Below are 26,914 nucleotides of genomic sequence, written 5' to 3'. Positions count from 1 at the left end.
CAAGCACAGCAAGCATGTGGTGTGATGGGGGATTTTGCTTAGTCCACGTTCACTTTAACAGCTATATCAAAGTGGTTGGAAAAATGAGCAAAGCATACACGCCTATAAGGTGTACTAGCCTCAATCCAAAGCACTGAGTGTGATTTATATCTTCTCTCTGGTTTCTCTGCGCCAGTCATTTGTGACAGCCTATGTGGACACCAAGCAATCCCAGGAGAGGGCCCCTCCCCCTTCAAGAACACAGCAAGTGATTTACAGCCACAGCTGTTTATGTTTCCCTATGGGACTGTGTAGAAAGGGGATGTGTCCATTCCCTCCACTAAGGTCTCAAATTACACTTAGCTGTGCAGTGTGTGATATCAGATATCCACCCTCAGCCTGCTGGAGCTGAGAAATGCTGTGTAAACTGTGCACTTTAGGTGGCTGTCTAGAAGAAACACTGCAGATAAACAGGTATAACTTATGCAGGATGATTGGTTTCATCTGTGTATAACCTGAGACTAGTCACTTTACTGGATATATGTAAGGGTTTACTTTAAATAAGTCAAACACATATAACAACATGGATGAATAAGAGACCACAAAGCTGAAACTTTGTTTGCTGTGCATCGATCACTATAATATACTAGACCTTTTGTGTTTGTAGAGTCTATATGGTGCCATGTATACAAAATCCACTGAACACAGCAGTTTAAAATAAAACCAATAAGACAGTTTTACACTGTTTTTAATCATTTTCTTTTTTTATTTCTATCCTGTGAGGGAATTGAGTGTAAAATTCAGGGTTGCTTGGAAATCCCACCCTACACAGGAAATACACCCTCTTTCCCCATTTCTCAAAATTCAAAAACAAAAATAAGAACAAAAAACATTACATAGGCAAAATAATTAGAATAAAATTATTTCTATACTTTTACATTGATACAAACTCATTCATAATGAATGGAATGCTTTTTGACGGTTTTACTGAGCATCAAAAATATATGCCTTATGTGATGTGAAACAGCACTGCAATTCATATATCATATTCTCAAATGAATAGTAATCTTTTATGCACTTGAAAAGCTTTTGAATAAACCCTAGCTGAAAACAAGGATTGGAATGCTCTGAAACTGGCTGGTGGCTCCAAACTACTTGTCAATGTCATCGCTAAATGAAGATTAGTCAACAATCCACTTCCCACCTTTAGTAGCAGCCAGTGGCGCGAGTTCCCATTCTTCAAGTGCTAACATGACGGCCCTTCACCTAAAGCTGCCAAGGTGTGTAGAAAACGTTATACAAAGAAAACACCCAACAATTGAATCACAAGGTTAATGAGTGACTCTACCCAACAGCTATAAATTAGTGCTTTGCCAGTTTCTTAGTGAAAACAGAAAATCCTGGTGTATTGCTTTGAATAGTTTTTTAGCAAAAAAAAAGACAAAACAAATTTAGTCTTGCCCCAAGTACTTCTGGGTCTTATTTTTAACATACCACTGCCTCTATTGGACCTGTGGAAGTCGACTAGACATCCAGGCAGAAAGACCTGCAGGACAACGTACCCCATATTTTAATATGAAAGCATATGGGACTATAGGGCAGGGCATTATACAGCACAGGGGGCTCAACCGCTTCAGCTGAAAGCCATTTAAAAGAATTTTCCTTCAACTGAGATCAGAAAAAAATTAAAGAAATCAGTTTACTAAAAGTGCAAGCTGAATGCCATATTTTTGTAAAGGTAAAATACATGGCAAAAAGTAAAAAATATACAGTTAATACTACTTTTATTTCAGAACACACTTTTTTTTATAGTGCAGCCATTACTGAAGTCCACAGGGACTGTATACTGATACAAAAGTGTGTGTAATCTTTGCTCCCATACCAGGACCAACAAAAATAAACAAAACTTGAAATTGTAACTACGAATGTATGGTTATCCAGGCAGCACTGGCTGGCTTTCTGCATTACACTCCTTCTATAGTTCCAGAGCATCCTGGGTAAAGAGTGCTAGTGGTACTATTGAAAGACTTTTCAAATTAAAGTATAGGGAACACAATCATCTTTAAGGAAATCCGTTACCAGCAAATGGCTGACATCATATCCAAATTATCCCGACAATCCCAAATTGCCCACATTTTCTTTAAAACAAAACCATTTCATCCCCAAAACTCCAGATACATTTATTGTACACTTTTTTTTTTTAACCGGAGTTTAAAAAGTAAAACATAGCTTTACCAATATATACAGTTTTTTTTACCTACAGGTAATAGGGAAAAATAAACAAAATTTGCATTTGGGCAAACAGTGTGTCATGAAAATCATCAAGCATCCTGCGAAACACAGGTTATGATCCAACGCGGGTTGTGGTGGTTCTTTTATCTGAGAAGAAACTTTTGAGCAGGAATACCTGTCCAATGCTTACAACTAGAAGAATGATAGCCTCTCCTATAGACCAATAAGCTACTCTTGTATTAAGATCTTCTGCTCTGCTGCGTCCTTGTGCCTCCCTTAAACGGAAGTGTGTTTGGTAGTCAATGACTGACTTCAGGGCTTCATGGATTGATACGCATGCAGATTCCATCTGTATGAAAGAAGTATAAATATTAAGAATCTTAGAATGGAGTCCAAAATCCAAAATACAAGAAAAAAAAAAAAACAACACACAAAAAATACACAAATAAGCAAGGTTATACAGTAAACCGAAGCCCCAGAGAGTTTAGCATGTGGCCCGTGACTGTCTGGAGGGATGCTGTGCAAGCATAGCAGCTCACACAGACAAGCTTGCCTCATGCATGTCTTAGAGCTGCAAGATTCTGGCCAAAATGATAATTTTCTTACTTAGAAGATCGCGCTTTTCTCAGGCTTCTCGCAGCGTAACATCACCTTTCACAAAAACATTGGGCTTTTTTTTTTTTTTTAATTGTGTATTTTTTTCCCCCAAAAAATTTAACTTGCAAGACTGCTGCGTAAATAGAGTGTGGCATAAAATATTACAACAACCATTTTTATTCTCTAGGGTCTCTGCGGTTTTTCTCTAGGGTCTCTCCGTTTTGTTTTTTTGACAGCTGTTGGCTTCAGCAGAGAATGAGGAAAATACTTTGTCAAGATTGCGGGGGGGGGGGGGATTGCAATAATGATTCTTAACGATTAATCATGCTAGCATGTCTGTAGGGACACCAGGGATGCCATGCAAACATAGCAGCCATGGCAGCCTAGATTTACAAGCCAGGCAAAACGCACGCCTGAAGGGCTGCCGGGGTTGCCATGTTTGCAATAGCACTGGACAGCAGGTAAACAAATGCTACATGGATTTTAATTGCACCCCCTCAAAGACCCACACAGCAAATACATAGGCTACAATCACATCAGCAATTAGAGTCGGTGCAAACTGTAGTGGCCGTTCCTCCTGCGGCACTCGGGTAGGTGCAGATGCTGGCCCTTTCCACTATGACAATTTGCCAGCTGCCGCACCTAATAACAGCTCCCTACACAGCCTGCGATTGCCTGTGGTTAGCACTTCTGGATGCACTTTGTTTGCATCCAGCAGCAATCACCGCAGATAATCGCTGGTTATGTAGAGTGCCACGAATAGGTGTGGTTGCCAGTGACCTGTCATAGTGAATAAGCCCAGTGGCCACTCCTACATGCCGAGAGCCACAGGAGGAACTGCTCATGAGCTATCCTTAGCCCTTGTACACACGATCGGAGAATCCGACGGAATGTGTCCGATCGGAGCGTTTTGGCGGATATTCTGACTGTGTGTGGTCTGCATCGGACTGTTTCCATCAGACCAAATTTTCCAACTTGCCAGAAATATTTTCCGCCAAAATGCTCCAATTGGACATACTCCGATCGTGTGTAGAGAATTCCGATCGGACAAAGTGCCACGCATGCTCAGATCAAATTCCTACATCAAAGCTATTGGCTACTAGCCTGAGCGTAGTCCCATCGTAACGAAATTACATCACCAAGTTCTGAAAGATCGGATTTTCCGACAACTTTGTCCGACCGTGTGTATGCAACAGTTTCGGACAAGATCCGTCGGACAAAATCCGACGGATTTGGTTGTCGGAATCTCCGACCGTGTGTACAAGGGCTTATAGTTAATGTATTTTATGTGCAACCCAAGACAAATTTTTCTTCCAATGTGGCTCAGGAAGGTCAAAACGGTTGGACACCCTTGTTCTACAGCATTCAGAAAATCATTTCATTATCACCTTGCCCCACAGTGGGGACTATACTGACAGCAGTGGTCCCACATTATTGCCAAATACACCAAGGAGCGAGTGTCTTGCTAGATCAATTGAACTAAAGTAGCCACCACATCTAGCGTGGCAAGCTGCATTATACTACATTTTGTTTTTGCGTTTAGATACCCTTTAAAGTTTCCCATCTTTTAACATTACAGGAGTTACATTATGTAAAAGAAAAATATGTTAAGCATACCCACATAAAAGGTTAGTCTGTCAGCACAAAGCAAACATGGTAGCTCATAACTAGCTTATTCACTAGGATCCCAATTCAAAATTATCTCACACAGTGATGCCATGTCTTTTAAATAAGCTGATGATAGGCCACTATCTGGGAGAACATTCAAAGCCTGAGGGCCCTTGCAGACCTATAACTGGCCTAACAATATGGCACATCCCTGCCACTGTCAATTTACAGATCGGGAAAAAAAGACAGGTCTTTGCCATTATGTAGTAACAGACCCTTTACATCTACAGCTAAAAATAAAAAAAATTAAAATAAATACAGCGCAAAAAGCGGAATAGCCCAAATACTAATGTTTGTCTTTCTGCCATGAACAAAAATAATACAATATTGACATTACATATGTACAGATTTTCTGTGCCTACACAACTTATAATAATTTTATCTAAAAAATAAATAAAAATCAGCACAAGGGAAGGGACCAATGCTCCCTGTCACTGTCTTTTTGCCGAAATCTACCTTCTCTGATGCCCTTGCAAACCTTCTGATGCAACAGGGGTTAATAGAACTAAGAAGCCGACTAAGCCTACCTTTCTGTCCAGCTGCTCCAATCATAGAAGCCGCTGTAGTAACAGCTTCTATGAATGGTGCAGCTGGGCAGGCATTGACAGGCACTCTTGTTTTGTGCCCATCACAGCTCCCAGTTCTATTAACCCTTGCTGCAACAGAGAATTACAGCAGCAGGGGTGGGGACATCGGAGGAAGGAGATTTCAGTGAAAGGAGGGCACAGTAGCACAAGGGACTAATCTCACTGAAGATCAGCATTGTCCCTTGTGCTGATGTTTTTATATTTTTAAGTAAGCCAATGCTTTAAAAGTTGACTTTTTTTTTTAAAAGCAGCATATTATTCTTAGAAGCCATTCATTCTCTACCTGAGTCAGTGCAGTAGCTCTGTTCTCACTGGGGAACAGTGGAGGATCTTCTCCAACTTGGAAATCAAAGTAGACGGTCTTGTGGGTGAACGTGGAAAACTCATTGCTGAAACAGAACTTGTATGTTCCATTGCGTGTGGCTGTGAAGGTGAAGCTGTCGTATTGCTTCTTCATCTCCTTGTACAACACTATGCCATCAGGGTCTTCCAGCCGGCAATCCACATCATAATGACCACCTGTAATCACCTGATATAAAATGTAAGAAAAAAAAAAAAAAGTCAGAAAGACACTAAGAGTTCACAACAGGTCCACAACATTAAGGGCCCATGGTAATAGACAAATAGAGCATTTTATGAGGTGTATGACATTTGCAATTGAAATCAGTTTGAAACCCTTCCGGGATAAAAAAAAAAACAGTTTAATGGCAGCAGTTGCACTGAAATACCTGGTCTTAAACACCCCAACCCCCCCCCCCCAAAATGCACTTTTAGTGAAAAGTTCTTTTTTTTAACTTCTATAAGGTTATTTAAAGTGATTTTGAAGGCTTAATGTTTTCTAAGCAATAAACATGTTATACTTACCTGCGATGTTCAATGGTATTGCACAAAGCAGCCACGGACCTCCTTTTGTGGGGTCTCCCCCATTTGCTCCCATAGCAAGTAGCGATTGACCGATTATTGGCGGCTGATATATTTTTGAAGTATCGCGCACAAACGTTACCGATATGCAGCTGCAGGCATCCCCCGGTACTGTTTTTTTTTTTTAGAGTGGACAGCCTTCTTTATCGCAACAACAACCGATGCTCTCGTCCCACCGGGAGGCCCGAGCAACCAGCCAGTACGTCTGCTGACTGGCTGCAGACCCGAACAAAGCCGATGTTTCATTCGGGTCTCAGATCTATCTTAATGGCGCCAGTTTAAATAAAGTATTTAAAAAAGATGATCTTGACATTTTGAATACTTTCAAGTGCAGAGGAGGGGGGTTTGGGGTCTTATAGATCCCTAAAACCTCCATAAAGAGTACCTGCCACTGCCTATTACAGCCACAAGGGATGTTTACTAATATTTTTACTATACTAAACTTTACTATTCCTTGTGACAATAATATATAAAATGTACAGAAAAGCAGCACGCAATATCAGCCAGCAGCCTGAGAGGTGGCCGAAATATCGGTATCGTATCGCCGGGACCGGATGGCTTGCATCTGAGGGTACTTAGGGAACTCAGTCAAGTAATTGCCAGACCATTGTTCCTAATTTTTACTGACAGTCTACTGACTGGAGAAAAGCCAATGTAGCACCAAGATTTAAAAAGGGCTCAAAATACAACCTTGGGAATTACAGACAGTTAGCCTAACATCAAGAGTATGCAAGCTCTTGAAGGGGATAAGGGATTATATAGAAGATTTTAGTAATTAAAACTGTATCATTAGCAGTAATCAGCATGGATTCACTAAGAATCATTCTTGCCAAACCAATCTACTAAACCTTATACAAGGAAGTGAACTGCCATCTAGATAAAGGAAGGCCCATAGACGGGGTGTATCTGGATTTTGCAAAAGCACTTGACGCAGTTCCCCATAAACGTTTACTGTACAAAATAAGGTCCGTTGGCATGGACCATAGGGCGAGTACATGAAAACTGGCTACAAGGGTGAGTACAGAGGGTGGTGATAAATGGGGAGTACTCGGAATGGTCAGGGGTGGGAAGTGGGGTTCCACAGGGTTGTGTGCTAGGACCAATCCTATTTAAATTCATTTATAAACGACCTGGAGGATGGGGTAAACAGTTCAATCTCTGTATTTGCGGACAATACTAAGCTAGCTAAGCAGGGCGATAACTTCTCCACAGGATGTGGAAAGCTTGCAAGAAGAGATGAACAGATTCATGGGATGGGCAACTACATGGCAACTGAGGTTTAATGTAGAAAAGTGTAAAATAATGCATTTGGGTGGCAAAAATATGAAGGCAATCTATACACGGGGGGGGGGGGGGGGACCTCTGGGGGGAATCAAGGATGGAAAAGGACCTGGGGGTCCCAATAGATGATAGGCTCAGCAAATGCATGCAATGCCAAGCTACTGCTAACAAAGCAAACATAATATAATATTGGCGCGCATTTAAAAAAAGGGAACCACAGGGATAAAGCGATAATTCTGCCGCTCTACAAGACTCTGGTCCAGCCGCACCTGGAATATGCTGTCTAGTTCTGGGCACCAGTCCTCAGAAAGGATGTACTGGAAATGGAACGAGTACAAAAAAGGGCAACAAAGCTAATAAAGGGTCTGGAGGATTTAAGTTACGAAGAAAGGTTGCGAGCACTGAACGTATTCTCTCTGGAGAAGAGACGCTTGAGAGGGGATATGATTTAAATTACCATACTGGTGACCACACAATAGGGATAAAACTTTTTTGCGGAAGAGAGTTTAATAAGACATGTGGCCAATCATTAAAATAAGAAAAGATATTTAACCATAAACTAAGTAGAGGGTTCTTTACTGTAAGAGCAGCCAGGAGGTGGTCTCAGCAGGGGGCATCGACAGTTTAAAAAAACTATTAGATAAGCACCTGAATGACCGCAGCATACAGGGATGTACAATGTAATACTGACTAATCACACACATAGGTTGGACTTGCGTCTTTTTTTTTCACCCTCACCTACTATAGAACTATGTATTGGCACCGAAAAAAATGATATTGGTTGATCCCCAATAGAAAGCCACTTGCTATGGGGGCACACCTGCGGGTTACTGCCCCTGGCCCCTCCTCAGAGTTTAATTGACAGCAGCAGGAGCCAACTGCTCCCTCTATGCACTGAGAGGAGAGAGACCAGTACTGCTACAGACGGGCACAGCTCTAGATTGATAAGGTAAGTCCTTAGGAGGGTGAGGGGGCGCTACTAGTACTGCAGGAATACATTAAGGTATAAAACGTTCTTGCTTTTAGAACAGTAAATCAGCAAAGAACAGTACTCATGTAAGTGCCATCCCTTGTGCCCATTATTTTTATTATTGCCCAAGCTTTAATTTACAATCATTTACAGCACTACAATCTGGAAAAAAAATAAAAAAAATAAATAAAAGTTATATTGCTGCGGAACATAGCAAAAAGAAAAAGGGGATGAATCATTTATATTTAGCAGTAGATAAAAAATGTTAAAAAGTGGATTACCAAACAGTGAAAGTACTAAGCGGTTGTTGACAAACTAGGCTGGTCCTGGAATGTATGATAAGATAATCTCACACCTTATAGCTGAAATGCAAACACACTATGGCAGAAATTTTCTATATTCAACTTTATCAGTTTAGTCAAGCTTTTCAGTGACTGAAAGCTGAGCTCTAGGCAAATAGATAATTACACCGAAGGGAGGGGTTTTACCTGACAAAAGATTTGTTTGTTCATCCGGTCCAGAGATTTACACAGCTCTGCCACATAAAGCACTGTCTGGCTTACTCTTTACTTGCTATTCCACAAGAGGTAAGTGGAAATCCCTCCAAAGGGAGAGGAAATACAATTTGGACAGTTATCACCAGAACGAATGCTCCCAATGAAAAATGTCCTCTTTTCCTGTTCCACTGACAACTATTAAATGTTGGATTTCCCAGCACTGTCTACTCCGGTGGCAATACTCACCAGGAAAAATATAAGCGAGTTAATCTCCTCAGTAAAGACACAACCAGCAAAAAAAAAAAAAAAACAACGGACACACTGTATAAAAACAGTTAGGCCCCTTTCACACGGGACGGATCAGTAATGATCCGCTTGCTCAGCAGGGATCGCTCCATTGTCCCCGCTGAGCCGGCGGATAACAGGGCGGTCCCAGCACACTGTGCAGGGACTGCCCTGTCAGCTCTCCGCTCTCCTCTATGGGGGATTGGATGAACACGGACAATGTCAATGTCCGTGTTTATCCGCTCCGCTCTGCAGACGGATAGAAAAATAGGATTTTCCTCCGTCTGCAGAATCGGACAATAGCGGAGGCGGACGATAGCGCGTGTCTGCGGATGTTCATCCGCAGACACCCGCTATTCTATAGGAATGCATGTATGACCATATTTCAACGGATGGATGAAATACAGACACACTGTCCGCATGTGTGAAAGGGGCCTAAATGAAAGATTTTGGCATATTGACCACAGGTGAAATGATAATGGTGATGCCGCCCCCACCTACCTCATTAAAGAAAAAAAAAAAAACAACACGTAGTGCTGTTTGGAAAAGAACCCTGTACTACTTTGTTAAGTGCAGACATTAGCAAACATGAATAGTAAAGAACAGCTTTGTAATAGTCTGCCATAACCAGTTTGACAGGTTGGCTTTAAAACCATTACTGTGCGATGAGAGGGGAACAAAATAAAAAAAACACACCAGCCCATCAAATGAAGCAAATTAGAGTGTGTGTTCAGTAAAACTAAGCTAACATGCAAGCCAGGTGATTGAAAGGCAAATAGATCAGCGGAGCTGTAAAAAATATCCCATAAATCAACATTTGTAGGACCTAATGTACTAATAATTGGTCCATGTATGGACAACAAAATATTCCTACGCAATTCGAATAGCCAAAAAAAAAAAAAAAAAAAAACCCCAAAGAGCTAGGGTCATGCCTACAGGGTCCTCTTTGCTGTGTTAAAACTGAAAAACTGCCAGCTCCCCACTGCAGGTCTGCATTTCATAAATGGACCATAAATACACATCAATGTGTGTGGACTAACCTAGAATGCGGATAGTGATCCACTCAAATCCCCCACTAAGAACTACCAGAAAAAGGTCATAAAACGTCAATAGCCTGGTTTTGTCACAAGATTGCCAACCTAACCGACCATATATTGGGTCTAACAGCCCAATCATATAACAAGCAGCTTTGGGAGGAAAAAATATTACACTCACATCAATAAAAGTATTACTGGTCATAGAAGGGCACCGCTTTCTACACCACGGCCTCTTAAAGAACTAAATGTGCTTTTTAAACTACTGTAATTGTGTGCTTTCCAACACTGGTTATATTTACTCTGTGGTAGTTTTGTTGTGTTTCCTGCCCCTGGATAACACGACATACAAAGAATAATCATGCGTCTTCGATCACGCTGAATGAAACAAACAGCTCGGTGCAAACCAAAGAAAGTCTGGGAGAATATACAATGCCGACAACTTTAGAATGACAGACACAAGCTAACATGCCACATGGTATATTAAAAAAAATATACATACATACATACATATATACATACACAGTGCCTTGCGAAAGTATTCGGCCCCCTTGAACTTTTCAACCTTTTGCCACATTTCAGGCTTCAAACATAAAGATATAAAATTTTCATTTTTTGTGAAGAATCACCAACAAGTGGGACACAATTGTGAAGTGGAATGAAATCTATTGGATTTTTGAAACTTTTTTAACTAATAAAAAAATGAAAAGTGGGGCGTGCAAAATTATTCGGCCCCCTTGCGTTAATACTTTGTAGAGACACCTTTTGCTGCGATTACAGCTGCAAGTCGCTTGGGGTATGTCTCTATCAGTTTTGCACATCGAGAGACTGAAATTCTTGCCCATTCTTCCTTGCAAAACAGCTCGAGCTCAGTGAGGTTGGATGGAGAGCGTTTGTCAACAGCAGTTTTCAGCTCTTTCCACAGATTTTCGATTGGATTCAGGTCTGGACTTTGGCTTGGCCATTCTAACACCTGGATACGTTTATTTGTGAACCATTCCTTTGTAGATTTTGCTGTATGTTTGGGTTTTCATCCAGAATGGTCCTGTATTTGGCTGCATCCATCTTCCCCTCAATTTTAACCATCTTCCCTGTCCCTGCTGAAGAAAAGCAGGCCCAAACCATGATGCTGCCACCACCATGTTTGACAGTGGGGATGGTGTGTTGAGGGTGATGAGCTGTGTTGCTTTTACGCCAAACATATCTTTTTGCATAGTGGGCAAAAAGTTTGATTTTGGTTTCATCTGACCAGAGCACCTTCTTCCACATGTTTGGTGTGTCTCCCAGGTGGCTTGTGGCAAACTTTAGATGAGACTTTTTATGGATATCTTTGAGAAATGGCTTTCTTCTTGCCACTCTTCCATAAAGGCCAGATTTGTGCAGTGTATGACTGATTGTTGTCCTATGGACAGACTCTCCCACCTCAGCTGTAGTTCTCTGCAGTTCATCCAGAGTGATCATGGGCCTCTTGGCTGCATCTCTGATCAGTCTTCTCCTTGTCTGAGCTGAAAGTTTAGAGGGACGGCCAGGTCTTGGTAGATTTGCAGTGGTCTGATACTCCTTCCATTTCAAAATGATCGCTTGCACAGTGCTCCTTGGGATGTTTAAAGCTTGGGAAATCTTTTTGTATCCAAATCCGTCTTTAAACTTCTCCACAACAGTATTACGGACCTGCCTGGTGTGTTCCTTGGTCTTCATGATGCTCTCCGCGCTTTCAACAGAAAGCTTAGACTATCACAGAGCAGGTGCATTTATACAGAGACTTGATTACACACAGGTGGATTCTATTTATCACCATCAGTCATTTAGGACAACATTGGATCATTCAGAGATCCTCGCTGAACTTCTGGAGTGAGTTTGCTGCACTGAAAGTAAAGGGGCCGAATAATTTTGCACGCACCACTTTTCAGTTTTTAATTTGCTAAAAAAAAGTTTAAAATATCCAATAGATTTCGTTCCACTTCACAATTGTGTCCCACTTGTTGGTGATTCTTCACAAAAAAAATATAAAATTTTATATATCTTTATGTTTGAAGCCTGAAATGTTCAAGGGGGCCCGAATACTTTCGCAAGGCACTAAAAACTGGAGTTAGTACTTACCGGTAACTCCTTTTCCGGTGGTCTTCCAGGACAGCCCTTGAGAGATGGAGCTCCTCCCATCGACACAGGAAACACATTGCCACAGTTCAAAAGGCGGTCCCTCAGGTCCCTGGTCAGTCATTCACCAAGAACCGAAGGATGGAACTGAAAAACATATAAACCATAACAGGTAATAACATTAGTACATCACTACAATCAAATAAAGGGTGGGATCGTGCTGTCCTGGAAGACCACCGGAAAAGGAGTTACCGGTAAGTACTAACTCCAGTTTTCCCAAGTGTTCTTCCAGGACAGCCCTTGAGAGGATCCCCAAGTACTTACCAGATTAGGGGGGGACCACGGCCTGGAGGACTTTCCTCCCAAAGGCCTGATCCTGACTAGACATTAAGTCCAGTCGGTAATGCCTTGTAAAGGTGGAAAAGCTTGACCATGTGGCTGCTTTACATACCTGCTCCGGGGTGGCACCAGCTCTTTCTGCCCAGGATGCAGACAACGCTCTTGTTGAGTGAGCTTTAACACCCTCAGGAGGATCTCTATTCAAGGCCTTATACCCCTCTGCTATAGCTAGCCTAATCCATCTAGCTATGGTTACTTTTGAAGCTTTCTGTCCCCTACGCTGTCCGGAAAAAAGGACAAAAAGGGAGTCTGAGATTCTGAATGGATTTGTTATTTTAAGATATTCTAGAATACACCTCCTCACATCCAATAAATGAAAACGTTCCTCTTTCTCATTTGCTGCATTTTGACAAAATGAAGGGAGGACAATATCTTGGGACCTATGGAAGCTAGATGCTACCTTTGGTAAGAACCCAGGGTCTGTCTTTAGAATGACTCTGTCTTCTAGGATCTGTAGGAATGGTTCCCTGATGGAAAGTGCTTGGATTTCACTGACCCTACGGGCTGAAGTGATTGCCACCAGGAGAACTGTCTTAAAGGTAATAAGCCTTAGGGAGGCCTCTGAGATAGGCTCAAAGGGTGACCCCAAGAAAGCTTTTAGCACAACTGCTAAATCCCAGGATGGGACTTTTGTGATTCTGACTGGCTTGCGTCTAGCGACTGCCTTACAGAATCTAGCGACAAAAGGATTTTCCTGTAAGCGTTCATCTAGGTATACACTTAAGGCAGCTATCTGTACTTTAATAGTACTTAGGGTTAAACCCTTGTTTACACCTTCCTGTAAAAACTGTAGAATATTAGCCGTATTTATGTCCCGGCCATTCAGCCAGCTATTGAATTTTTTCCAGACTTTTTTGTAAATAGCTCTCATGACTGGTTTGCGACTCTGTAGTAAGGTCGCAATTACCTCGTCTGACAGGCCCTTACTCCTTAAGATTTCCTCCTCAGTAACCACGCTGACAGCTTCAGTGTGGCGACCTGCGGATGGTAAAGAGGTCCCTGCGACAGGAGGTCCTGTCTGTAGGGAAGTCTTAGAGGCGGACAGTCTGTCAATTGTAGCAACGTTGTGAACCACGGTCTCCTGGGCCAAAAAGGTGCTACTAGAATCAAACAGGTTTTTTCCTTGAGGAATCTTGCTAGGACCCTCGGAATGAGATGAAGAGGGGGAAATGCATACGCCAGACTGAAAGTCCATGGAGTTTGCAAGGCATCTACCGCCAGGGGTTGATCTCCTGGGTTTAGCGAGAAAAAATTGGGAACCTTTGCATTTTTCCTGCTCGCAAAAAGGTCTACCTCTGGTTCTCCCCAGTGAGCTGTTATGAGATTGAATGCCTCTGGGTGTAAGGACCATTCTTGGTTCGAAATCCTCTGTCGACTCAAGAAGTCCGCCTTGTTGTTCAACTCCCCTTTCAGGTGAACTGCAGAAATGGATTCCAGATTGGCTTCTGCCCACTGGAGAATGCGTCTGGCTACCAACATCAAACGAGGACTTCTGGTTCCTCCTTGTTTGTTTATGTATGCTACAGCCGTCGTATTGTCTGAACGGACTTGTAGATGGTGACCCTGTATTGCGGGGTGGAAAGCTAGAACAGCTCTCAGGATTGCTGTTAGTTCTTTCCAATTGGAAGAGAAACATTTCTCCTCCGGGGTCCACTTGTCCTGGACCCAGCTTGAGCCTAGGTGGGCTCCCCAGCCCCAACTGCTCGCATCCGTTGTTAGTGTTGAAGTGATAGGAAGGACCCAATGAACCCCTTTGTTTAGGTTCTCCCTGTCCTTCCACCACCAGAGGGAGCGTTTTACCCTTGAGGGGATCGATACCTCCTCCTCCAGATCTCTGCCTTTTAATTGTTCTAACAGAAAACCCTGAAGTTCTCTTTGATGGAACCTGGCCCATTGTACGGCTGGAATGGCTGCCGTCATAAGACCTAAGACCGACATTACTTCCCTCACCGTACACTTGGGGCTGCATTGAAGAAAAGATATTCTCTGCCACAGATTCAAAATCTTTTCTTCCGGCAGTATAATTTTCTGATCTACAGACTTGATCCAGTACCCCAGATACAGGATCTCCTGTGTTGGGGTTGTCTTGGATTTCTCCTGACTGACAATCCACCCTAATCGACTCAGACTGAGTTGAGTCAATTCTAGGTCCTGAGAAAGACGACTCTCTGAGTGGGCTGTTAGGAGCAGATCGTCTAGGTAGGGGATAATTGAGACTGATTGAAGCCTCAGAGGAACTAAAGCCTCTCCGAGAACCTTGGTAAAGATTCTCGGAGAGGATGATAGACCGAAGGGAAGTGCTCTGCACTGAAAGTGGTAAACCTTTGTGTCTATCTGCACTGCCATCCGAAGGAATTTCTGGCATTCCTCCCTTATTGGAATGTGCAGATAAGCATCCCTTAGGTCCAGGGTTGCCATAAATGTCTCTTTCTGCAGGAGATTCTTTATGGAATAAATGGACTCCATCCGAAATCTCTTGTAACGGATGGAGCGATTCAGTGGACGGAGGTTCATAATTAGTCTGAATCTCCCTGACGGTTTTCTTACCACAAAGATGTGCGAGTAAAAACCGTCCCCTTGTTCCTGAATAGGGACTGGTGTCAATACTTCTTGATCTACCATTTCCCCTATTAGTAAAGGTAAGGCCCTGGCCTTTTCTGAGTGACTTGGAAGCTTTGTCACCAGAAACTTGGAAGGAGGGTTGCTGTGAAATTCCAGCGCATGACCCCTTTTTATTATGTTTAAGACAAACTCGTTCGAGGTTGTCTCTTCCCATTGAGGAAGAAATTTGCTTAATCTTCCTCCCACAGGAACCCTGACGTCACTGGGGTTTGGGATCCTGATTGGGGCGGCTAAACAGTATGCCCCCTTTTCCTTTCCCTTTATGTCCCGACCAATGTTTTTTGGGGGTTGAACTCTTCTCTGATTTAGAGGGTTCCTTAAAGGGACGAAAAATTTTTCTTTGAAAATTTTTCTTTTTTGCAGGAAAGGTTTTCTTTTTGTCCGCCGTCCTTTCTAAGGCGGAGTCTAATTCAGGCCCGAAGACTAAGTCTCCTGTAAAAGGGACGCTGCACAGGCGGGTTTTAGACGCCGTGTCTCCCCCCCAGGTTTTCATCCATACTGACCTCCTTGCTGCCACTGAAAGTGCTGCAGATTTAGCCGTAAATTTAACGGAGTCCGTGGAGGCGTCAGAGATGAAACTGGTGGCCTTAAAAAGCATAGGGAAAGATTTCAAAAGCTCCCCCCTAGGAGTGCCTGCCTTTAAGTGTTCTTGTAGTTGCGATAACCAGAACTCCAGGTTTCTAGCTACACAGGAAGTGGCTAGAGCTGGTTTTAAGCCTGCCATAGAGGCATCCCAGGCCCTCTTTAAGACAATGTCTGTTCTCCTGTCCATGGGATCTTTCAGGTGGCCCATATCCTCAAAGGCCAGATCAGCCTGCTTTGAGATTTTGGACAGAGGGGCGTCTAGTTTTGGATTTTTATTCCAGACCGCCTCTGGGCTCTCATCAAAAGGGAACCTTCTCTTAAGGGATTTAGGAAAGAAAACCTTCTTGTCTGGTTCAGACCACTCCTTAAGGACAAGGTCAGAAAGCACCTTATGTATAGGAAAAACCCTTGCTTTCTTTTTCCCCAGAGCCTCATACATTTGATCATGTCTGGATAACTGAGTTTCTTCCTCCTCAATTTCCAGCGTATCATAGATAGCCCCCATTAGCTCATCTACTTCCTCGAGAGATAATCTATATTTTGAGGCTTTAGATGCTGCTTGATCCTCTTCCTGACCCGAGTCAGTGTCAGAGGATTCGGGGCTAATCAACGTGGGGCTAGGCTCCCTGACCATACGGGGCTCCCCTGAGCTGGGTGTTGTAAGGCATGGTGAGGATGAGATTATAGTTGTTTTACTCGTGGAGGCAGCTGCAGCTGATCCCACGTCAGTGATTAACTCCCGGAGGGACTTAAAGGTCGACGCCATTTCCTCTTTAAAGGAGCCCAAAAACTTTGCTAAAGGGGAATCTGCCTCAGATTTAAGCAAGCTTGCAATGCATTGCTTGCATAGGGCTTTGTTAGAGCCAGAGGACAACCTATTCCCACAATTAGGACACTTTTTGCGGCCTGTCTTGTCTTCCCTTGGCATCTCTTTAGCCTGAAAATAAGAAGACAAAGGATTTCTTAGCGTCAGCACCATGTCCCTCTTAGAATCACCACTAACAAACAACCTCACTGTGAGTAAACCGCCACCGTGGGGTACTACAGGGCCCAGCCTACAAACACCACCACTCCACCAGAGTAATAGCATGCCCAGCAGCCTACCTGGGTTTGGCTGGTGCCTGTCTCCGCCGGAGTATCCTGGGGAATAGCCTCCATGGTCCCCCTCTGACGCTCCGAATCCCGCCGCTAATCCGGTATAGCTGGATGCTGGTCGGGCTTTACAGGCACAGCGCTGGCTCTCCCTCTCCTCCTTGTACCCTTAGAGACCCGGAACCGGAAGTCTCGGCACGCAGTGATGACGCGGTTCCGCCGGAAGTGAACGCTCGGCGTCTCCGACCCCCTGCAACGAGGAGGGAAGATGGAAGGTTCCACTCACCACTCCTGGGGGAAACCGGCGTCATTCTGCCCCTGGCCACCTCGGCACTGGAAGGAGGAGGGTAACGGGTCTGCTCCGGTTCAGCTGGACGGTACCCGAGCCAAAGAAAAAAAGGTATGGACCCAAACTGCAGCCATAAACCAGGACCCGGTCCCTTAGGCTTGCAGGTTCTCAGGCAGCCCCTGAGAGGGGCCTCCAGGTTCCTGGCAACATGTTCCTCCGACGGAGGAAACACAAATGACTGACCAGGGACCTGAGGGACCGCCTTTTGAACTGTGGCAATGTGTTTCCTGTGTCGATGGGAGGAGCTCCATCTCTCAAGGGCTGTCCTGGAAGAACACTTGGGAAATTTTTATATATATATATATATATATATATATATATATATATATATATATATATATATATATATATATATATATATATATATATATATATATATATATATATATATATATATATATATATATTTTAAAGAACTGATGTAAAGAACTAGAACTTACAAATCTCTAGTGCAATGGTTCTCAAAAGGCCATGTTTTCAGGTTTTCCCTCTGATCAAATGGCTGTAGTGATTACTAAGGCAGTAAAACTGATCAAATCATCTGTACAAAATAATGGATTCATATTCAATATTCACCGATCTTGGCCGCGGAGGCAGCAGCATAATGTCAATTCTTCCTATAACCAGCCAACAGGCAGAAGATGGTGCTATTACGGACTGGGCTCACACTAGGTGCTGGGTACTATACAGGTTAATGTGAAACAGACTAATATAATGATATTTACTGCATATACCATTACCAGTGAACTAAATGTCACAGGTTATATGTCATTTGACCAGAACTAAAAGGCACCGCTGTTAGGCTTCATACACACGGGACGTTGTTCAACCTCTCCTGAACATTTTTTACTTGACAGGTAGAAACCGGCATCTAAAAACAGCCATTTAGCCGCGTTTGCGTCTAGAAGCGTTTGAAAAAAAATTATTATTTTTTGGTTAAAATAAAAAACGTCTGTAAATGAAAACGCTGCTTAAATGTGAGTTTCATGCGCGAGTTACTAAAAATCTCCATTGGCGGCGCTTTAAAAAACAAATAACAGTTACCAGGACACAGTTACAGAGGAAGTCTAGAGATAGAATTATTGCTCTCGCTCTGCCAACCGCAGCGATACCTCACATGTGTGATTTGAACACTGTTTAAATATGCGGGCGCAACTTCTTTTTCTTATTTTTTTACATTGTCACTTGAAAAAAATAAAATAAAAGTACATTTGATTACCTGTATTGCTGTCACAAGGAATATAAACAAACAACATCCCTTGTGACAGTAATAGGTGGTGACAGGTACTCTTTATGGAGAGATTGAGAGTCTAAAAAAAAAAAAAAAAAAAAAAAAAAAAAGACTCCAAATCCCTCCTTTGCACTTCAAAGTATTCAGAACGACAAAAACAGCGATTCTGAATACTGGTTTTTATTTTATTTTTTTAAACAACCGCCACTGGCCGCTGAGTAAACAGGAAGGGACGATGTGACGTCACTTCCGTTTTAATACAAAGGAGACTGGAAGGAAGCCGTTTCCAGCTACCTTACAGTCTCGCTTTAGCCAGGGGAAGTGCCAGATCGTTGCTTGGATCTCCCGGTGGGACGGGAGGCCAGGGAATAGCAGCGAAATGGGGGTGGGGAGGCAGCTCTAAAAATCAGTACCGGGAAGATGCCTGCATCATCCCGCTAGAACCCCTTAATGCCAATGCCGCATATGTGTGTACCGTCAGTGGTAAGTGGTTAAACTAACACTTTGTTGAAGCACCTTTTAATTTTTTTACAGCACTCAGTCTTTGTGGGTATGAGTCTATCAGCATGGCACATCGACTTGGCAATATTTGCCCACTCTTCTTGGCAAAAATACTCCAAATCTGTCAGATTGCGAGAGCATCTCCTAGGGACAGCCCTCTTCAGATCACCCCACAGATTTTCAATGGGATTCAGGTCTGGGCCATTTCAAAACTTGAATCTTCTTCTGGTGAAGCCATTCCCTTGTCGATTTGGATGTATACTTTGGGTTGTTGTAATGCTGAAAGATTAAGTTCCTCTTCATGCTCAGCTTTCTAGCAGAAGCCTGAAGGTTTTGTGCCAACATTGACTGGTATTTGGAACTGTTCATAATTCCCTCTACCTCGACTAAGGCCCATGTTGCAGCTGAAGAAAAACAGCCCCAAAGCATGATGATCTTTTGGTGATGCACAGTGTTGTTTTTGCACCAAACATATCTTTTGGAATTCTGGCCAAAATGTTCAACTTTGGTTTCATCAGACAATAACACATTTTCCCCACATGCTTTTGGGAGACTTCAGATGTGTTTTTGCAAAATTTTGCCAAGCTTTGATGTTTTTCTTCATAAGAAAAAAGGCTTCCATCTTCCCACTCTACCCCATAGTCCAGACATATGAAGAATACAGGAGATTGTTGTCACATGTACCACACAGCCAGTACTTGCCAGATATTCCTGCAGCTCCTTTAATGATGCTGTGGGCCTCTTGGCAGCCTCCCCGACCAGTTTTCTTGTCTTTTCATCAGTTTTGGAGGGATGTCCAGTTCTTGGTAATGTCACTGTTGTGCCATATTTTCTCCACTTGATGATGGCTGTCTTCACTGTGTTCCATGGTATATCTAATGCCTTGGAATTTTTTTTTGTACCCTTTAACAATGAGATCCCTCTGATGCTTTGGAAGCCCTTTGAGGACCATGGCTATTTGGGGTTAATCCGAGGCACTTTAAATGATGGCAGGTGTACTGACTGCTATTTAACACGAGTTTGAATGTGATTACTTAGTTCTGACACAGCTACATCCCTAGTTATAAGAGTGTGTGCACACTTCTGCAACCACATTATTTCAACCCCCCCCAAACGATTTCAGTTTGTTTTTCAATTCTGTAGTACAGATTATAGGTCACATTAAAAAGTGAAAAGAGTTCTGAAATGATTTATGTCTAATTTTTTTTACATCACAGAAACCTGACATTTTAACAGGGGCGTGTAGACTTTTTATATCCATTGTACTTCCTCCTACTAAATGGAAAAGAGAGCATGTTTCATTATCCATTAATAATTCAGGTGAAGCATCGATCAGCTATAAAATTCTGACAAAACATAGCAGAAACACTTTCTGGCAGATTACCTTCCTTGCTGAGTTTGAGCTTCCCATGCTTTCCCATTGCAATATTTGCACACTTTAGCTTCCAGAAAAAGCCCTGTGCTAGTACCGGCTGGAGGCTACTCAAGGTAAAAGATCGTCTGCACACCCCCACTTGACAGCATTCAAACCTTACAACTGTCCACTCAGGCACCCAGTGATACATCACAGAAGGAGGGGAAATCACATGCTACCTCATATCTGAACATACTGGGTATTTCAGATGACTTCTGTTTACCAGAGGAGTGCAGGGAAGAGAAGTATCAGCAACATGAAGGTGAGCTATCAAAGCAAACCTGTACTAAGACAATTCAGGGCAAAAGTAATTGGAGCCTCTATGTAGTAGATTACCACTGCCTATAGGACACTTGACCATAACAATTTAAGAATAAGTTCAACTTTCCAGAAAAAAGAAAATATATATAAATACAGCCATTTATGCAAAAAAAAAAAACTGTGCATTTATTATTTTTTTATGCAGGAGCCTAGAAAGCCTTGCACTCATGATCAGTTGGACCAGAAGTGCAGTGTCAGGCTTCTGCAGGCAAACTCTGCAGCTTTTTTCCTATACTTTCAAAAAAGGCCGTCTATTGAAAGCTGCAGGGCGTGTGAATAATAAACTAAACGTCATGAGCACCCTCACAATTTATTCAGAACTACAAGCTGCGTTGACTGGCGGTACTTGTAGTTCACTCATTCACAGAAAACTGTGAATGAATGATGCGGCTGTGTGGGGGAAGATTCCCTGCCCACTGTCACACTGAGGGAGAGATCAGGGGGGACTGGTGGCAGCAGCTGGAACACGTTATGCTAAATACGTGTGGAACATGTAACATGTTCCAAAAGGTGAACTTAGGCTTAAAAGACTGGGAGATGTCTTTTAAATCTGTTTTTTAATCATAACAGGTAAAAAAAAAAAAAAAAAAAAAGAATTTTGAAGTCTTCCTACCTGAAACTCTAGTGTACACTTGGTTCCCTGAGTAATATCTTCATAGAAGCACTGCTTGGCATTATCAGGCAGTTCAAAGGTGATTTCTGATGCAGTGGCACATCCCAGAGCAAGCAGAAGTAATGACAGCAAAGACCTCCAACTGGATTTGTACAAACAACGCAGCATCTTCAGGTTTTACTGGCCACTACCACAACAACAATCTCCTTCTGCAAAAGAAAGAATACAAAACAGTAAGTCGGTTTCTCAATTATTAGCATGATTCATGATAGAAATACTAAAATGTTATGCCTTACCTTAATTTTGTTTGGAAATATTAAAGATTCTAAATACCAGTAAGAATGAGTCCTTACATTTAAAGAGCACCTGTCATTTCAGATACACTCACCGGCTGCCGCCACTTCCCTCACCTTGCTGTGTCACATCACCAGCCGTCCCATTAAAGCGAATGGGACTGTCGGTGAATCAACAGCAGGTTAGAGGAGGAGCTGCTGTGGGACAGAAATGACAGTTGCTTTTTAAAAATTATGACTTAAATCAAGCCTTTTTACTAGTGATTTAAGTCAAATCAACCCCACTTTACAGTATACCATGATCTCAGTGAGATTGTGCTCTACTGAATCATGTACATCCACACAGAGGAATTGATTTACTAAAACTGGAGAGTGTAAAATCTGGTGCCGCTTTGCACAGAAACCAATCAGCTTCCAAGTTTTGGTCAAAGCCTAACTGATCAAGCTGAATTTAGAAGCCGATTGGCTGCAATGCACAGCACAACTCTCCAGTTTTAGTAAATCGACCCCAAAAAGTGCCATTTGTGAGCTCAGGACTCTAGTGACCTAGGGCCATTTGCCATCAGCTCAGGACTCTAGTGGCCCGGGGCAATCACAGAACCTGACCATCAGCAGATGAATGCTACCTTCTTCTCTATGGCCGAATATTAGTTTTAAGGCAGTTTTACCTGATAGGGTAGTTTAACTTGATTTCAACAATGTTTGGAATTAGCTTACAGCCTTGAAGATAATGGATGGCGACAAGCATCTGATGATTCACAAATTATTTTTCTTTGTGACTGATGCTCTTCAATATTGTTCACACAAGTGTGTCTCCATCACAACAGTCACTATCAAGCCAAAGACATCTACTCCAAAGATTTAACAGGAAAACTATGGGCCTGCTGGCAGAAAAACATCACTAATCACAGCATGGTAACTCCTAGGAAGATGTACTGTTATACCATGAGAAACTGCAGTCTTCAGATGGATACACACATTAAATATCTGTATGATCTTCTATTGGATGATCCCAAAACTATAGAGCGCAAGGGTTATAAACTCTTTATTGTATATCTAGTCAGGTAAGCTGTTTAACAGCAGTTTTTAGTAAATCTAAAGCTAACCATAGATCGGTTGAATCTCAATTCAAACAATGTATGGGCAGGTTGAATGTACCCAAGTTGATCAACTTATCAACTTGGGTGCAACCAGCTTTTCGGATTTTACATGCAATTATTGCTAGCGGCTATTATAGCCGCTAGCAGTAATCCCTATGTTCTCTCGACGAGGTCGGCCCCCCTGCTGGCAGAACACAATGGCTCAGCGGGACGATGCTGATGGGGGAATTGATTTTCTTTCCTGCAACCCGTACTGGTATGCGATGTAAAGGCAGCTCTGCTGATGCATTGTAAACAGACCATTGCAAAGTAGCCATTGTCTTTTTTTTTTTTTTTTTTTTGTTAAAACCTTCTTGAAATGTCACAAAGTGACATCCAGTTCTATTGGCTGCACTGGGGAAAAAAAAAAAGGGGAAGAAGGACTGCCTTGCCGTATTTTTTTAGGGCAAGGCACGGCAGTATGAACTGCCTTGTTTATGTGTTGGACAAGGCTGCCCAGCTCAACCCAATGTATCTGGTGTGAATGGCCCTAAAGGAGATTCTACAGACAGATGGTACTGTGTCACCAGCATTACTCCTACAATTTTACTGAATGAAAAGTTATGCCTATTATAACCCTGGTCTAAGAAAAAGATAAAATGTTACACGTGCCAGTTCAGATTAACAAATCCTTCTGTATTAGGGCCTATAAAGCCAACCGCATTCTAGAAAGCATGTACTGTTTGTGTGTGGCATGTTGTGCTAAGATAACCCATTTATTTTTTATTAAGCTGTCCATTTGACTCAGTATACAAAGAAATGCGCCTGCACAATTTTTGTAACGATGGTCACCATACACATTATGATTTGACCATACAATCAACTTTTCATTTACTAAGGTTATATAGTACGACCTTATCTAATTTTTGACCAATGCAGACAGACAACGTGTGTAGGGGGCCACTTAACCGCTGTGTGTCTGTCAAATTAGGATGAGCAACTGTCTGTGCAGCCGCTCCATCCCCATACGGTCAGCCTAGATAGATAGAGATTATATATATATATATATATATATATATATATATATATATATATATATATATATATATATATAATCTGCAGGAGGACGTGTAAATCTCATGCGTTTGCGCACCTTTGCGCAAATGTGCCAGACGAGCAGGGGTGCCTCCCTCACATTTTAGAAAATGCAGTATATTTTCTGGTGCACAAACCACATTGTGTCACAGCATCACGTTGTTTTGTGTGAGTGTGTTTTGGGAGAAGGGTTGGGTACCTTTTCCCCACAGGTACAGCAGCCAATTCAAATGAACGGACTGCTGTGTCTACGCAAACGCACATAACGCAGAGATGTGAACCTCACCCAACATGGACTGTCTGCATGCAGCACCTGGTGGCTTCAGCCATATAAACAAGTTGGCCTCTTCATGGTCTACAGGCTTCAGCGCTTGTGTGAATAAGACCTGAATCCTTACAAATAAGACTCTTTGCACACACAGGGCCATTCAGGCGCAGTGCGGGAGGGACAGGTGCATCGTCCAGCACCGTTGCTGGCAGACTGCGGCTGGACATTGTACCACTATGTCTGTTCAGGGACAAGCATGGCCCACAACACAAGTACCACTCAGCACAGCATTCAACTGCAGTCTGCCATAGACTCTGACAGCTAGACGATGCACCTGTCCCCCCCCCCCCCCCCCGGCCACCGTGCACCTGCCCCCCCTGGCCACAGTGCACCTGTCCCCTCTTGGGCACCATGCACCTGAATGGTCCTGTGTTCTGGGGGCCTAAAAGGTGCAAATTGCAAATTCCCAAACCAATATTATTTGTTTCATGAGCCCCCTACTTCTGGGCATGTTTGTTTATAAAAAAAAATTAATAAAAATACACTTTACTATACAAAAGTCATCAATATAGAGAATCGAGGACAGTATGCTGCAGATGATCTGCTAGAACTAGTCACAGCAACCTGTATCCATGACACCTATAGCCTACACAGGATCAATGAATGGGAGCAGAACAAAGAGGGTGGAGGAGACTAAATAAAATGGCTGATCAGAGCTACAATAGGCTGAGGTGGTGACATGGAGTGACAACGACCCAATACCATCATCAATGCACACCACCCACACCAAACATGGCACTGACCAGCATCTTCCCCCATAGTAATCCTGCACAGCCCTGAATGTACCCCCCTCCCCCCATGTACAGCCCTGTGTCCTATACACTTGCCCTGCACTATGCTAGGAGCCCCCTATACCCCTGTAGTATAATTCGATCACAGCTCACCCCCCGGTGTCACTCACCCGGTACCGTCCCGGATATACTCAGTCTGGGAACGTCCTGTAAGCGTGGCAGAGGAGGAGAGTGACTGGGGCGATGGAGTCTTGGAAGCGGAAACCGGCTCTCTCTGACCCGGAAGCGCTCTCGCTCAGTGCATACGTGTTGGTCAGACAGGAGGAGGAGGAGGAGGAGGAGGGATGAGAGAGATGAGCGTGTCCTCAGTAGTGTGGGGAGGGTGCTCTTCTTGCTCATCACTTTCTTCACTTCCTCATTGATGTGTATGAGAGGCACTGTGTGTTCTGTCAGCTGCTCTTCCAATTACACATCATGTAGATCTCACACAAGACCTTTTGTTTGTTACAAAGCACTCCTTTGTCCCTTAGATGTAGGGATAAATGTACCGTGGAAGTCATTTTAGTCTCCATGCACACTAGACGCTCAAAAAATGCTAGATAAAAAATTGCTAATATTTAGCGTTTTTTTTCCAGTGTTTTTGCAGTGTTTAGGAACGTTAGCATTTTCCTTAACCATTTAAGCCCCGGACCAATTTGCAGCCAAGGGACCAAGCCCCTTTTTGCATAGTTGCCAACATTGTAAAAAAAAAATTCGGGACACTTTTTTGGCAGTCTGGCGGAGTCGTGGTATAATTAGGGGGCGGGGCATGCGTTTATAGGTGTGGCATAGGAAAAGGTAAAAATGTGTCGCAGCGAAAATTGGGCGTGGTTTACGTAAATTGCGGGCGTGGCTTACATGGGGCGTGGCTCAAATGGGTGTGGTTAGAGTGAGATGAATGCGGGATGGAGAGGGAAAGGAGGGGGATGGAGAGAGGGAAAGGAGGGGGATGGAGGGACAGCACCCCCCCGATCCTACACCACAATAGTAATATGTGTTTTCCAGAGTTTGACAATCAGCAGATAAAGATACTCCAAATACCTGGTGTTGGCGCTTCAATCATCCCGGCGCCATGATTGTTATGGTGTCAGGATGATTGAAGCGCATTATCTCAATTTTTACATTGTAATATGAAATGAAATCATTCCACTCACCATAATGCCGAATCAGTGGTAGCCATGCGCGTGTCACTAGCCACGTTGCCTGCCACCAGATGCCAAGCGGAGTCTGTCCTTACATCAGGTGCCCCATCAGAGGTACCTTCCTCTTCTCGGCCTTTTGGCACGATCAAAGTGCTCCCCGCGCGTGTCCGGATTTTCGGGGATCAGCGGGCCAGGCCTCTGAGCCTGGCCAGGTGAGCATTGAACATTTTGGGGGTTCCCCCTGAATGGAGAAGGCTGAGAGCGACTGAGGTTCTCCAGTGTGGGAAGCCTATTTCCATATAATTTGCATATCCTTTGCTTTTGGTAATGGAGGATGCAAGATTTACCTCAGCGGCCCATGAGGTGCGCTTCCGCAATGCGGTTAAAATTGAAATCGATGGCGAATGCCGGGAAGAAGATTGTGCCAAATTGGTAATGGATAAAGTATTGTCAGAATGTGGAATCCAAGGTGAGGATTTGCTGTGCATGGCAGAATACCGAAACCAAGGAGTGGTGGAGGTGATTTTTCAGGAATATTCGATATATAAGGATTTCAAGATGAGGTGGGAGGCGGTGGAAAAGAAACCGGAGATGGAAAGATTTAGTGTAGAATTTTTACATCGGAGTCCTTGGAAGCTTGTGACTGTAATGATGTACAATCCCTATGTGACAACGAGGGAAGTCACCGATTTCTTGAAAATGGAATGTGAGGAGGTGGAATTCGTCAAGTTGATTGACAATAGTGTTGGAGTGTGGTCCGGTAAAAGGCTATACCGGTGCAGGTTCTATGTGAATGATTTTGCAGCCGATCACTTAGACCACATAAAACAGACCTTTCAAATTGGTCGTAATAGGGGGTTCCTCAAATATTCGGGGATGCCCCCCTATTGCTGGAAGTGTGCGGATAGGGGACATACAACTGCACAGTGCGA

General features: G+C 43.2%; 1 protein-coding gene across 1 annotated transcript; it reads right to left on the bottom strand.

The window, feature by feature from the left end:
• Nucleotides 1–714: 714 nt before the first annotated feature.
• Nucleotides 715–25,125, bottom strand: TMED7 (transmembrane p24 trafficking protein 7). Its single transcript, XM_077462248.1, has 4 exons — nucleotides 24,972–25,125; nucleotides 21,276–21,484; nucleotides 5,347–5,592; nucleotides 715–2,560 (listed from the first exon to the last, which is right to left on the bottom strand). The coding sequence occupies exons 2-4, from the start codon at nucleotides 21,441–21,443 to the stop codon at nucleotides 2,324–2,326; spliced, it is 651 nt and encodes a 216-aa protein (XP_077318374.1). The 5' UTR covers nucleotides 21,444–21,484; nucleotides 24,972–25,125; the 3' UTR covers nucleotides 715–2,323.
• Nucleotides 25,126–26,914: the final 1,789 nt, after the last annotated feature.

The sequence above is a fragment of the Lithobates pipiens genome, unplaced genomic scaffold (genome assembly GCF_037356315.1).
Source record: "Lithobates pipiens isolate NorthernLeopardFrog02 unplaced genomic scaffold, aLitPip1_a1.2 Scaffold_3, whole genome shotgun sequence".
Classification (NCBI taxonomy): domain Eukaryota; kingdom Metazoa; phylum Chordata; class Amphibia; order Anura; family Ranidae; genus Lithobates; species Lithobates pipiens.
Note: the sequence above shows the minus strand (reverse complement) of the source record. Positions and strands in the feature narration are given on the sequence as shown.